Source organism: Colletotrichum siamense (genome assembly GCF_013390195.1).
Source record: "Colletotrichum siamense strain Cg363 chromosome Unknown KSG_Cg363_contig08, whole genome shotgun sequence".
NCBI lineage: Eukaryota > Fungi > Ascomycota > Sordariomycetes > Glomerellales > Glomerellaceae > Colletotrichum > Colletotrichum siamense.
In genome coordinates, this window is record NW_023501021.1 from 2281455 (window position 1) to 2294167 (window position 12713).

General features: G+C 54.1%; 5 protein-coding genes across 5 annotated transcripts; 3 read left to right on the plus strand and 2 right to left on the minus strand.

Annotated features, from left to right (window-relative positions):
- Nucleotides 1-1680: 1680 nt before the first annotated feature.
- sid2 (Serine/threonine-protein kinase sid2) lies at nt 1681-3747 on the minus strand (the record flags this gene model as incomplete). Its single annotated transcript, XM_036644032.1, has 3 exons — nt 1681-2044; nt 2096-3134; nt 3183-3747. 3 exons carry the CDS (start codon nt 3745-3747, stop codon nt 1681-1683), a joined length of 1968 nt encoding a protein of 655 aa, XP_036490164.1.
- A 558-nt stretch (nt 3748-4305) lies between these two features.
- Nucleotides 4306-5171, plus strand: saf1 (the record flags this gene model as incomplete). Its single annotated transcript, XM_036644033.1, has 2 exons — nt 4306-4378; nt 4444-5171. 2 exons carry the CDS (start codon nt 4306-4308, stop codon nt 5169-5171), a joined length of 801 nt encoding a protein of 266 aa, XP_036490165.1.
- Nucleotides 5172-7008: 1837 nt separating this feature from the next.
- CGCS363_v012185 (uncharacterized protein) lies at nt 7009-8288 on the plus strand (the record flags this gene model as incomplete). The annotated part of the gene is made up of 2 exons (XM_036644034.1): nt 7009-7851; nt 7902-8288. 2 exons carry the CDS (start codon nt 7009-7011, stop codon nt 8286-8288), a joined length of 1230 nt encoding a protein of 409 aa, XP_036490498.1.
- Nucleotides 8289-8697: 409 nt separating this feature from the next.
- CGCS363_v012186 (uncharacterized protein) lies at nt 8698-9171 on the plus strand (the record flags this gene model as incomplete). The annotated part of the gene is made up of 1 exon (XM_036644035.1): nt 8698-9171. The coding sequence occupies one exon, from the start codon at nt 8698-8700 to the stop codon at nt 9169-9171; it is 474 nt and encodes a 157-aa protein (XP_036490166.1).
- Nucleotides 9172-9577: 406 nt separating this feature from the next.
- On the minus strand, nt 9578-11903 carry CGCS363_v012187 (putative pyrophosphatase/phosphodiesterase; the record flags this gene model as incomplete). Its single annotated transcript, XM_036644036.1, has 2 exons — nt 9578-10011; nt 10061-11903. The coding sequence occupies 2 exons, from the start codon at nt 11901-11903 to the stop codon at nt 9578-9580; spliced, it is 2277 nt and encodes a 758-aa protein (XP_036490167.1).
- Nucleotides 11904-12713: the final 810 nt, after the last annotated feature.

The window sequence follows — 12713 nt, forward strand, 5'->3', positions numbered from 1 at the left end:
ACGGACACCGCGTGGACGTCTTTGGACTTCCGCAGATCCTACCACGCAGCTGGTTCCCTCTCCCCCTTCCCCCTTCAACGGCAATCCTCCGCAGCCGCATCCGCGCATACATCCAATCCCGCTGAAAGTGTTCCAAGCTCACCCTTCCATCGGCGCACTACGCAGGATGACTAGATGGGACACACGCAGAGAGAGAGGGCGGAAGGGCTGGCCCAACACCGCGCGGCCCTCTCTTGCATGGCAGGCTTGGCGCTCACCACCGGGCGCGGTGTCACAGGAGAAAGCGCGATGCTTCCCCAACGCACATGGCTGCTTGTAGTAAGCAAGCCACTGCAGCATTCGGACGGCTCCTCACTGGCTCATCGGCGGTTTTGCTCGGCCGGGGGATGGTGGGTTCGCACAGGTTTGCTGAGGTTTGATGGAGGTAGGTAGGTTGTTGTGTTAGTGTCCGGGATGAGGATTGGGGAACACCGGACAAAGCGGCCCCTAGTGTCGGTCAAGAGCCGGCCTTAGTCTCTAGGAAACGAACGACCAACCAACCACCATCTTTGAAGCAAGCATGTTGGCTCGGTCCCCCGGAGAGCGGTCAAATCCTTCTTTTCTTCTGTCTCTTAAGCTTGTGTCGCATTAGCCCCAAATTCTCATCCAGTCTCGAGGTAGAGGCAGACTGACGTCGTTGTGCCGATTCGTCCGAATTGGTCAGTTGCTTTGCCATTTGCCTACTGCTTCTTGCGCCTGCGCCTGCTTCTGCGTCTGCGTCTGCGGCGCAAGACTGCCGTCGTAACCGCGATCCCACTGCTTCCACAAGGGCGAGCCACAGTCTTGTCCAGGCGCCGAGATGGTGACCACCGACAGCCCGACTGAAGTCTTGTGTGTGTGTGTAAACGACCATGTTTCAGAATATGTGCTTATGCTGCTGCTCGGTTCGGGCTGATCGTGTCCACCTCCACTACGAAAGCCCAGCCGCCAGTCAGATTTGGCAGCAGATCGTTGGCTAGCTGCCGTCGCGCCGAGAGGCGAGGCTGGCATTTGGTGCTCACTTCGGCTTACACTAAGGCAGGAACTCTCACGGTGTCTTGCGCCAGCCTCAACGGATGACGCGGAAGATCGACTTACATCGGGGACGTCGGGGGATACCTCACCGATCCGAAGTAATAAGGCCAATTTTCTGCGTGTGTGTATCGTCTCTAGTACAACATGATATCGGATGTCGGCTGTCTGCAACGCCGTTTTCCATCCCTTGTAATTATTCCCGACCCAAGAAAAAAGTCCCTGCTTAATGCCATGCAGCAGGCCTGTCGTCCCGATCCTGTCCTTCTGCAAACTCCAACGTTAAAAAAAGAAAAGAGCCCGATATTTCGTCTCAAACAAGCCGTTGCCGCAGTGCAGCTTGCAGCTGTCCAAACTCATACAAGAAGTCCGTTGCCTCCCAACACCGCCTCAACCTGCTTTCTAATCCCATGACGTCTACCTCATCATCATCATCACAGGCGCTCGCCAAATTCAGGTTCAGCGAAGACCTCTCAGAGTCACCGAGGGCCCCTGAGCGTTCCACCGTGGACGCGGAGCTTGATATCGCGCCCGCGTCTGCGCATACCACTGAGCTTGCGTTCGATACTTCGCTCGACACTGCGCCTCATATCGCGCGTGGTACCGTGCCATTCGCCACATTGGTTGGCTCTACAGCATTGTGCCGAAGGCATCGTCGTTGTTGTTGTTGAACGGAAGAGGCTTGCGCGGACTTCCCTCCTCCGTGGTCTTGCGGTGTCGGAAGGTGAAGCCGACAAAGAGGCTCTTGCCCATTTCGTCATCACGGTCCGCCATGCTCTCCAACGCCTGCTGCTTATCATGCACCTCCTTGTACTTGGCCATATCGGCCTCGTTGGTGAAATCATCGAAGTAACCAGCATCAGTCTCGGAGTCCAGCTCGGGTACGAAAGGCGCCTTAGTCGTTCGCAGCTGCTCCCAGTCAACCTCGGCGAAGTATTGGTGAGTAAAGATTTCCTTGATGTTGGAGAATCGCTTGGACCGAGAGTTGATGCAACTAAGCTGGGGTTAGAAACCTTTAGAAACAGTGGCATTGTGGGTCACTTACGTCGTGATAAAGTTCCATGTGCGGTTGCTGAGGAAATAATTGGGATCCTCCCAAACAGGTCGCTTGAGCACCTCCCTCCAATGCTTCAAGTTTCTCCAAGTCTCATCAGGAGTAGATCCGGCGAAGGGTGGGAAACCGGTCAAGGCCTCGAAAAGCATACATCCCAAACTCCAGTAGTCCACAGTGTAATCGTACTCGTCACCTCGGAGCACTTCAGGCGCCATGTAGTCAGGCGAGCCCACAATGGACTTGGCGTAGTTGGTGTCCTTTGCGCGCATCGTTTGGTATCCCTCTCGTCGCTCGGCGACACTTCGCTGATCCATTGGCTTGCCAAATGGCACTGAGGTCTCGGAAGCCTTCTCAAGGCGGATTCGCATGGACTCGATCTTCGCAGGAGCAAGGAAGCCGGCAGCCAGGCCGAAGTCGGTGAGCTTGACGTGACCTGTAGAGTCGACGAGGAAGTTCTCAGGCTTCAGATCTCTGTGGATGTAGCCGAGCTGATGGAGGGCATCAACAGAGCAGAACATCTCTGCGATGTAGAAGCGGGCATGGCGATTGCTCAAGACTCCAGTGTTGTTGAGCAGAGTGCGGAAATCGCCACCAGGCACGTACTCCATGGCAAGATAAATGCTCCTATCATCTTGGAAAGAGTAAAGCAGTCGAACAAGCCATTCACTCTTGGCGGTGGTGAGAATGTCACGCTCCGTCAAGACATGACGAACCTCATCCAACTTGAACAGCAACTTCTTGCTCATCACTTTCAAAGCGCACACTTCACGAGTATCCTTCTTCTGAGCTAAGAACACCTGGCCGTAGCCTCCCTGGCCTACCTGGGTAAGGATCTGGAAATCACCCTGGCGAAGCCTGACACGCCTCTTTCGCAGATTGGCGCGCTCTCGGCCCGCGTACTTGGACCACATCTGCTTGTATGCTGCCTCATCGGTTTCGGGCGGGGGAGGAATCTCGGAGTTGAATGCCACCAATCGGTTCTGTCTGGAGCCAACGTAGGTCAACAAGTCGAAGTAGTAGTCGAGGAAGTCTATCGTGGGTTAGCAAGCATCACTAGAACCTATGGGAGAGGACATACAGAGCTGGGTGACATTGACCAATCTGCGAACGTTTGGGCGTTGCAGGATCTCGAGCTCCTCGGGAGTAAGCGGTTTTTGGGTGTTGAACTTGTTTCTGGGCGTCAATGGCTTCTCCTTGGTTTGGTATAGCTCGTGCCGAGAGATGGCAGCGTGACTTTGCTGGTACGGTGAATCGGTGCCTCCCAGACGCGTGATCGGAGGAGTGTTTTCCTGGCCGTTTGACTTCTTCAAAGGGCTGCCCGTAGATGCGACGCCCTTGTGCAGCACGCTATCTTCGACATTGGGGCTCGCCTCACTCAAGTTGCCCTTTCCTGGTGACTGCGGGGTATTGATGACGCTCAGCGGGCGCTCAAGCCTGGGTCTTTCGAGGACGGGGGTGTTCAACTTGAGTGCGCTGTCGAATGCATCGGGAAGCTCGTTGGCGCCAGGAGGGACAGTCCGTTTGCTTGGGCTCCCTTGAGGCGTGCTGGCGGGGTTGATGAAGCTGTTTCTGGTGGGCGTCTCGGGCCTGGCAGAAGCATCCTTTGCTCCTCCAGGGAGGAAATTGGACATGAAGCCCGACATTGTGGCGGCGTTGACGATGCTCGTAAATGCGATTGGGGGAGGGCGGTTAAAGGGAGTAAATAAGAGTGATCAACCCGTGAGGAGGGGTCGTTTAAGAGAAGATGGGAGGGATGGTCGATACCGCTGCAAGGTACAGATAAAGTTCAGGACTCCGACTCGCGATAGAGGATGCTGGCAAGCGAGGAGTGTGTTGTTATCTTCTCCGCCGTGGGGTTGATGTTGGGTCGGAGTCCAGGGTGATGGATGGAGTCGGCCCAAGATCTGCCCAAGAGAGAGTGACCACTGCACAGTCGATCGCTGGGTGGACACCAGAATGTTTTAGGGGGGCAGCGGGAACAAAGCAATAGTGTTATTGGGCGTTGCGGGGTCCTAAGTCAACAATGTTGCAGGGGCAACTATCGGGCCCCTGTTGATTGGACGCCTCATTAGGCGCGATAAGATAGACGATAAGGTTCCGTAGCTCCTTATCGGTCTTGGCGAAGACGGAAGCTTTCGACGTCAACGCCAACCCGTCTACTGCACATCATCAACCTTGTTTCACACGACAGAACCACAACCATGCCCAAGGAGCGCAACTACAACCCGGTGCAAGCCCAGCGCAAAGCTGACAAGGCCAAGGCAATCAAGAAGGGTACGTGGGGATCAATTTCGCGCGCATACAGTTATATCCAGACGGTCACTGACTTTTGCATCCAGGAAAGGCTTCAATACAATCACAACGAAACGAAAAGCTCGCGCGCCGCAATCCCGAACGAATCCAAAAGCAGATTGATGACTTGAAAGCAATTACAACAGGAGGCGGCAAACTCTCACGACATGAAGAGCAGGTTTTGGATGGACTCGAGAAGGAGCTACGCGCCGTGAAGAAGGCGCGTGAGGCACTCGGCGACAAGGCTCCGTCATTCGGCCGAGGCTACCACCGCGATGGCGATTCCTCAGGAGGCGTGCTAGGAAAGCGCAGACGAAATGACGATGAGTTGACGAGCGATGAGGACGTACCCGATGAAGTGAAGCGCATCCCGATGCCTCGCGACACGCCACCGCCGATACCGAAGGAAGTGCTGGACAAGTGGTACGCGAAGAGACGCGCTCGCAGGCAAGCCGAGCAGGCCGAGAGAAACGAGAACGAAAAATCAGACGAGAAGGAAAAGAAGACGTCAACCCCAGCACCGGAAGCCAAGACCGTGTACGAGGCCAAACCTATGGTGCGCAACTTGCAAAAGGAGGCAGTGGCAGCATTTGTACCAACTGCGGTTAGGATGAAACTGGACAAGGGCAAGGGACAAGGTGGCTTGATAGAGCCCGAGGAGGCAGACAGACTGGAGCGAGAGGGCTACTTGAAAACGACTACCGCTACAGAGGAGACAGAGCCGTCTGGACCCAGGAAGGTCATGATGGAGGAGGTCGACGACGATGATGCCTGAAGAGGGCGACTGACATTTCAAACGCCAAGAGGGAAGTGATTGATCCGGCACTGCCAAAAGCAAATTCGGCCGCTTCACCGTTCACCGGCCTTTTCTCCATACGATGTATGCCGAGGAAGTCAATAGCCCACTCAGTAAAAGGATCAACAGTACCCCTTCCAATACATACTGCCTCGGGTCTCATGGCGGTCAGCAAAACTCCGCTTGGCTCTACATTTATGGGAGATGAGTCGCATCACGAAGGCACCATGTGCTCAGACTTCTTGGACAAGCAGACCCTGCACAAGGCAGCATGCCAGAACGTGGCGTGCATCAAGACATTTATTCTCACCCCGGATTTGTTTGGCCTACCCACGTCATTCTTATATCCGGCCACGGTACTCGTCGAAGTGCTTTTAAAGGGTCTCAAGTGGGTTCAAGGGCACCCAAGGATAGGCGAAGTAGGAGGCTACCAGTAGATGAGAGAGACTCTCTGGAAAGAATTCATCCTTCCTCGTGCATACAGGCTTGAAATCACCAGTTTAGCAGCGCAGATACCCTATCAATTGCAAGACTTCTTCCGCTTCCGGTTTTTGCATTACTATGACACAGGTTCCCCGTAAAGTGATACCACTTGGAGACAGCAGCAAACTACTGTAACTGAACGTCGTCCGTATCTTTCGACAGTGATGTCATCCGTGGTAATGGATACTCGAACCGATGGTCTACAGGGATGTCATCACGAAAGGATGCAATGCGGCCGCTCTTCCTGTAGAGTCAAAAGGTAAAGCCCGAAGCATTGGCTAAACCGCCCCTGTGTCCTGACAAAGCCGTCAAGTCCGAATTAACGTCTGGTATTTTAACTGTCTTCAGAGGCCTGGATATACGCTCTCAAACTCATCTTTTGCAAAGTTCTGAAGCCCTGTACTCATGTTGTGAATGATATGGACTCCGCAAGCAAGTAAAGAATTTGACTCTGATGTTGCGGTGGTGTCAGATCGACCAAATACTATGTCTGATGGAGGCTCTGCTTTCAAAATAACAACATATGTTTTAGTATCATTGTTTTAACAAACTAGGCTTCCTATTGATTCTTCAAGTGACTTGAATAAGTGCTGTTTGGCCTCCAATCCTGTACTTTTCTGGCTTTCGTAATGGCCGACCGCATTGTTCAAAGACACCACTTGAGGTCTCAAATGTCTGCACAATATGGCCATACGAAGGGAAGGTGGCAATGTGTGTTGATATCATGGTCGGCGCTGCCATTGCTTTCTCTTGTAATCCTTAGCCTCCAAGAGTGAAATACAGATCCTGCATAGGTAAGAATGCAGTTGCTGATTTGCTTTGACATCTTAGCTGCTAAAACAGCGCTTCACAACTTGAAAGATAGCTTTTTCTTTATTTACCGGTCAAAATCATGTCTTGGTCATGGCTTTTGTTGTGGACGCATGGAATCTCACATCACTCTGTGGTGTCCATCGAAGCGATGCTTTGCAAAGTGAGACGACCACAAAGCGTTAAGCAGGTGATTCTTATTCTCCCGATTACCCTCGCGAATGAAAAGTCGGCCAGAAAATACCACGTTCTCCTTTTTCCGTTACTGCCTTTAGCAGGTCTACCTTCACCCATCATCAAGATTGAAAACGGGAAAAACTGCCCTCCGCTCCTCTTCATCCCAAGAGAAGACCACCATCGGTCTTCCCTCCATATCATTTTCGTTCGTACTTCGTCTCCCGCAATATCCCACCACCATTCAGCGAGACTCCCACCGTCACGAGGCCCCCACCACCACCAGACTCCTCCCATCTTGGGAGAGCTCTTCCTACGGCCCATAACCTCTCACAACCACTTCGACACAATGCATCCCGAAATCCCCGTCGAGTGGGACCACAACATGGGCACCCTAATGTACGATATTCTCATCAAATACAATTTCGGTCAGTCCAATCTCTGGGTCAAAACTACGACCTCAAGCAGCCAAACAGGAACGGTCGACATGTTTACCTTCACCGGACAACCGCGGAAGGTCTACCGAAACCTTGAGCGCGGATTCAAGTACTGCTTCCTCGGAGCACGTATGTTTCCTTCTGGTTGGCAAGACGAGTTTCGGTGCATCCTTCCCCTCGGCGACTTTTACGATGTCGATTACGTTATCCCAACTTTTGAGATAACCCGGAACCCTAGCGACTCACACCCGACGCCGTATGCAAACGTCCCTGAGATCGGACCCTGGGACAACTGGAAGCAAGCCCGTCGCCTGGCGCTCAGAATCGATCACATCAAGGATGGCAAAGTTATCGGACAATACCAACACTCTCACGACCACACCTTCCCGTACACGAAATACGGTCTGGGTTCCGAGCATACCAACTTCCTCGCTGGAGCGTGGTCTCGCGTGATGGCTTGGATCGCGGCCTTGACGAACGTTAAGTGGGCCAATCGAAGTTGGTTCCGGCACTGGGCCATTCAACCCTACGAGGTTATCGTCGAAGAAATCACGCCATGCTTCGCGTCCCAGCAGATGGTCATCTCCCAGTCCGGTCCCAGAGAGATCCAAGAGCCGCCCAAGCGTATCCATGTGGAGAACAACATGAGAATGATGTACGAGCTGTACGCAAGAGAACACCCGGAGATGTCAATCGGCGCTTGGTCTCGCAAACTGCTACCTAGCGGTAGGGAGACATGCGATGCCTGCCACATGGTAAGTAAATCAGACATGCCCTCCAGGACCAACTTGACTAATATGCCCAGGCCATGTCGAACCCCGCTGCTATGCATTGCCCACTAACCTGCTTGGATTGCTCTCCGCAGCAGGTCAACCTTCCCAACAGCCGCAAGACAGTATGGACTTGCGACTTCTGCGTGTCTGTCGGACGCGTGTGCACCTTCACTCCAGAACGGTACCTCGACCAGCATTTCGATGACTTCAAATCCCTCGGATATGCCAGAGTGCTTGGAGGACATCGACAGTTGTCCGACAGCGAGAAGCGAACTGCTAGACTACTGCTCAACGGAGCTTGCATACCAGAGTATCGAAAGGAAGTCAACCCTGTGACTCCGGAACATGTGTGCGACAAGGAGGAAATTGATTACGATGGCGATACGGAAGAAGATGGGATGTACCGCGGATGGAGATGAGAAAACCATGTCAAAAAGGTCATGATCGTGTGTATAGACTCGTGGAGGTTTGGTAAGAAGCGTGGCCTTTGTCAGATTCTGGTTCAATTGCTGGGATAGATATCAGAAAGATCACTGAAACCCCCTTACTTGATGTCGATGTGCCCCAGAGGCACTTTGCGCCTGTCCACGCCTTCCATTTTTACGTTTAGATAAGTAGGTCAGGCACCACGCGGAGCAGACGAATATGGTGGTAGCACCTTTGGTAGGCTACCTTCCCTGTGTTGTGAATATTTAGAAAGGAAGTCTGGCCTGCCTTCGCGTCTCTGAAGACCTTGTCCAAGAACTTGCCTGTCACATCAACAAGAAATACGACATCCAACATTCGCTTGAATCATAATCAATTAATACCATCCTCAGTTTGACAAAAATGGACCACCGTATTGTCCAGGATCCTCGAATCGAACAGCCCTTTGCTGTCAGCCTCAAGCGTCAAGTCGATTTCCCAAACGGGTTCTCCCTTCCCAAGTTCACAAGAGCTTGTGTCTATTCCAGCCGGTTGGCGGGCCGCAACCCCAACGACCTGATACCCATCCACCCAGTCATCCAGCGCCGGTTCAGCATCGATCTAAACGACGTCATTGCGCAGCCCGTGGTCTATGTCCCGGCTGATGCTCTCGAGATCGGTGTCCGCTTCCGACGCAGCTTCCACCCCGGCATAAGGGATTATAGTCGAATGCGTGCCAAGGACAAGGGTCTCAGACTCTACATGTTCAAGTTGAACCATAGTGCAGATACTCAATATGGACCGGCAGAGGTTTTTGCAGACTTTTATCCTGACGGGCCTCCTGTAACATTTTTCGTTCGGAAGGACGCTGGCGCATACATGCTGCCGGGGTTTTAGTGCCATTCCGATTATGTCGACTACGGCATCAGGGTCCAGAATGTGTGGTGGTGGTAGCTCTTAATTTGCGGTGGCCGACGCTTCGTTGAATAACGCATGACAGGTTCGGGGATCAAGATCAACTGTCGTTTGGCGAAACCTGACCTGACTGTGAACAGAGGGGGTAATATCACGAGCATATTGCCATTGGCATGTAGACAACACCATACGGTCCGAGCTTTGCCAGCGAGTGTGTATGGACAAGCGGGAGCCGATTTCCAAAGAAGACAGACTAAAATGGTATAGAATAATGGCCAGCGAGATAGAAAATGCAATTGGAGTATCAGCCAGTATAAACAAAGAAGCCGCCCAGTCCACCAACGCCAGATCATGAGTCTCGACCGTCTATAATATTACAAGCAGCACATCATTCTGAGTTCTCCGAACCCTCATCACTCTTGTTTCCTGTAATCTTGTCCCAGACTTTATCAAACTTATCTGTAAGCCAGTCCCAGAATCCCTTCATGGCTTCTTTACCCTTTTCAATGGCGTCCTCGTCTGCACCGTTGCTCTCCTCCGCGGCGTCCGTCGGTGACGGCTGAGGAGGGTCAATCTGGATGGTCTTGACCGACTCGGCTGCTGGCGTGGATGACTGAGCCGCCTGTGATATGCTCGTTGGTGTGGCAACAGAGGCGGGCGCTTGCGAGGTGGTGTATGCGGGGACGGGGTCTTGTGGCTCCGCAGGAGTGTCCTCGGACTTGTGGGTGCCCAACGGTGACAGCGGGAGGCGCAAGGTTCCATTGTTGGGCTTCGGGACAAGACCAACGGAGTCGCAAAGTATATTGTAGACGTTGATGTTTTCTGTCTCTGTCAGTTCACGTTCTAAAGACTGGATAAGGGGTTGGCTTACGGAAGTTGTCGATCTGGCTGTTGGGCGGATGAGGGAACGCAGGGCCGCGAGCGATGAAAATGGCGCGCATCAGCGGGTGTTCGTGGTCATATCCGTGCAGTCCGCGAGGGTTGTAGACCGAGCCGTCCTTCAAAGCCTTGGCGACGTCCATCTCCTCCTTGGTCACGATTGCCCAGCCGGTCTTGGGGACGATCCACAGCGGCGCAATGCGCTTGTTGTTGGAGAAGTGATAGCGCTCGGGCATGTTGACGTCGCGGAGGTAGACGTCAAAGTTGGGATTGGTCTTGGCCTTCTCAGCCAGGCCATCGTACAGTCCCTGGAGGTCGTCGGGGTTCTTCGGCCTGAGACCATACAGAGGCCACCCATCGGTGTGCGCGATCTTGGAGGTATCGACGAGGTCCTCGAGCTGCATGAGGCGAGTGGTGTCGGTGGTGGCCATACCATGATCGGAAACGACAATGACGTTGACGATGCCGGTGAGGTTGCGCTGCTCAAGCCCCTGAAATAGCTGGTCCATCATGGTATCGGCATCCTGGATGGTGGAGCGGATCTCCGTGCTATTGGGGCCGTATCTATGGCCATCCGCATCGACATTGGGAACGTAGGCCGCAATGAGCTGCGGTCGCATGTCCTCCACCTTGGCCGTCTCATCCTCCATACCGGGCTTGTCGAGGAACTCCAGGATCCTACTGACCTTGTTCTCGAGGGGCTCGTTGCCGTTGAACTTGTCCATGAAAGTAGGCTCAACGCCCAGAATGTGCGCCTCACTGCCAGGCCACATGTGAACGGCAGAGCGGATACCCTGGTTCTCGGCAGTGACCCAGAACGGTTCGCCGTCCCACCACTTGGCATCGAGGCTGCGCGCCGGATCGGTATAGTAGAATTCGGCGAGCATTTCGGGATCCCAGAAGGTGTTGCCGACAACTCCGTGGCTTTCGGGGTAGAGGCCGGTCGCAAGGGTGTAGTGGTTCGGGAATGTGACGGAGGGGAACGACGGGTTCATGTATTTTGGCGAGACACCCTCCTTGACGAAGGCGTTCAATCTCGGAGTGAGCCCGCGCTGCAGGAAGTCGGCGCGGAAGCCGTCCAGACTGATGATAATCGTCGTCGGCGCAAAGAGCGCGGTTCCGTTGCTGACGAACTCGGCCTGCCGCGCTGAGTTCCTGTTCATCGACAGCTTCCACGCCACCAGCACCAGTATCGCGAAGCCGACCGAGATCATGCCGTAGATGAACAGCGACCTGCGCCAGCTCCTCCTCTTCTCGGTCTTTGTCTTCTCGTTCATCTTCAATCTTTGCCGGTCGATCTCATCGCTGTCGTCTCGTTCACTACTCTCGCCGGTAGAGCTCCCTTCCTTCATAGCCCCCTCTTCCATCTCGTACATCAGCTCGCCGTCCTCGCCGTACGATGCCTTTTCCATCAACCTCTGCTTCTTCTGCTCCCGCCTCGTCCGCCTCTGCTGCCTCTTGTCCTTCTCGCTCAACAAGTCCTCCGAGGACCCGTTGCTGGACCCCGGCCGGGCGCCATCGGCGTCGGCACGTCCGAAAATCCTCAACGGATTCGGAACCGCGAGCCCCGACCCTCGGCGATGCAGGTCCTGCTTCTTCTTGCGTGTATCGGTGACGAGCTTGTCGACCTCGTCCTCCTCCATGAACACGATGCTGTCGGCAGCGCGCAGCTCGCGGCTGTTGCGGGCGCGCTGCTGCAGCTGGTCATCGTCGCTGTCGCTCTCCTGATCGCTCCGGTTGCTGTGCAGGGATGAGGCGTCGTCGTCGTAGTTCCCAGGGGCGAGGAGGCTCGCTGTGTCGCGGTCCCCGCGGGACCTTGCGTTGAGGCCTCGCATCGGTGTCGGGTGGCGGGACGCAGTCGCGGTGGCTGCGGATGCCGGTTGGGAAAGGGGGCTTTCGTTCGGCTTTCCTAGATCATGAACGAGACCTTCATGAGACGTGTGCAGAACCGGAGACCTTTTTTTTCGAGTTGGATTGTGTTTCTCTTACAACAGAAGGTGCCCCTGTAAATGGACCTGGATGGCTCGCGGTGATTAGGATGCTCCATTCCGCCGCATTGGCGCAGGGTCCTCGAGTGTCATTGGTTCCAATAAAGTTGCCCCGCTTTCCGGGCTGACCTGTTTGGGAAAGTTGCTAAAGGGGGGTCCACATCGGCCCCGTTACGTTCGCTCGGTCTCCGGTCCTGTCATTCGCGTAGCTCCCGTTCCCTGTCGGCAGCTCGGGCATTGGTGTGTTCATCCCGAGTGCGACGACAACATGGCACCGATGGCGGAAAGTTGGAATGCCATTCTCAAAGCGACGTTCAGATTGAGATGTGTGCTAGTTGAAGCCGTAAATAGCGCTTGTGCTCCCGCATCACGGACTCGACCCGGTCCTCACCGCAGAGAGGAACGGCGCTAGACCTCACATGCATCAATAAATGCCTTGCAGCCTCCAATGACAAGCAAGTGATCTGTCCGCGAGCTGAGGCACCCCTGCTCGGTAACGACGGCATCCATGGTGATAGTGGCGTTCCGCGTTGCATTCCTCCCATCGGATTGTTTGTCTAAGAATGATACAGCACGAAAATATCATGGAAGTCAATAATGGTAGGTTCTTTGGATGATGTCGAGAATACAGGGTCGAGGGTGCCTGTCTCCTATTTT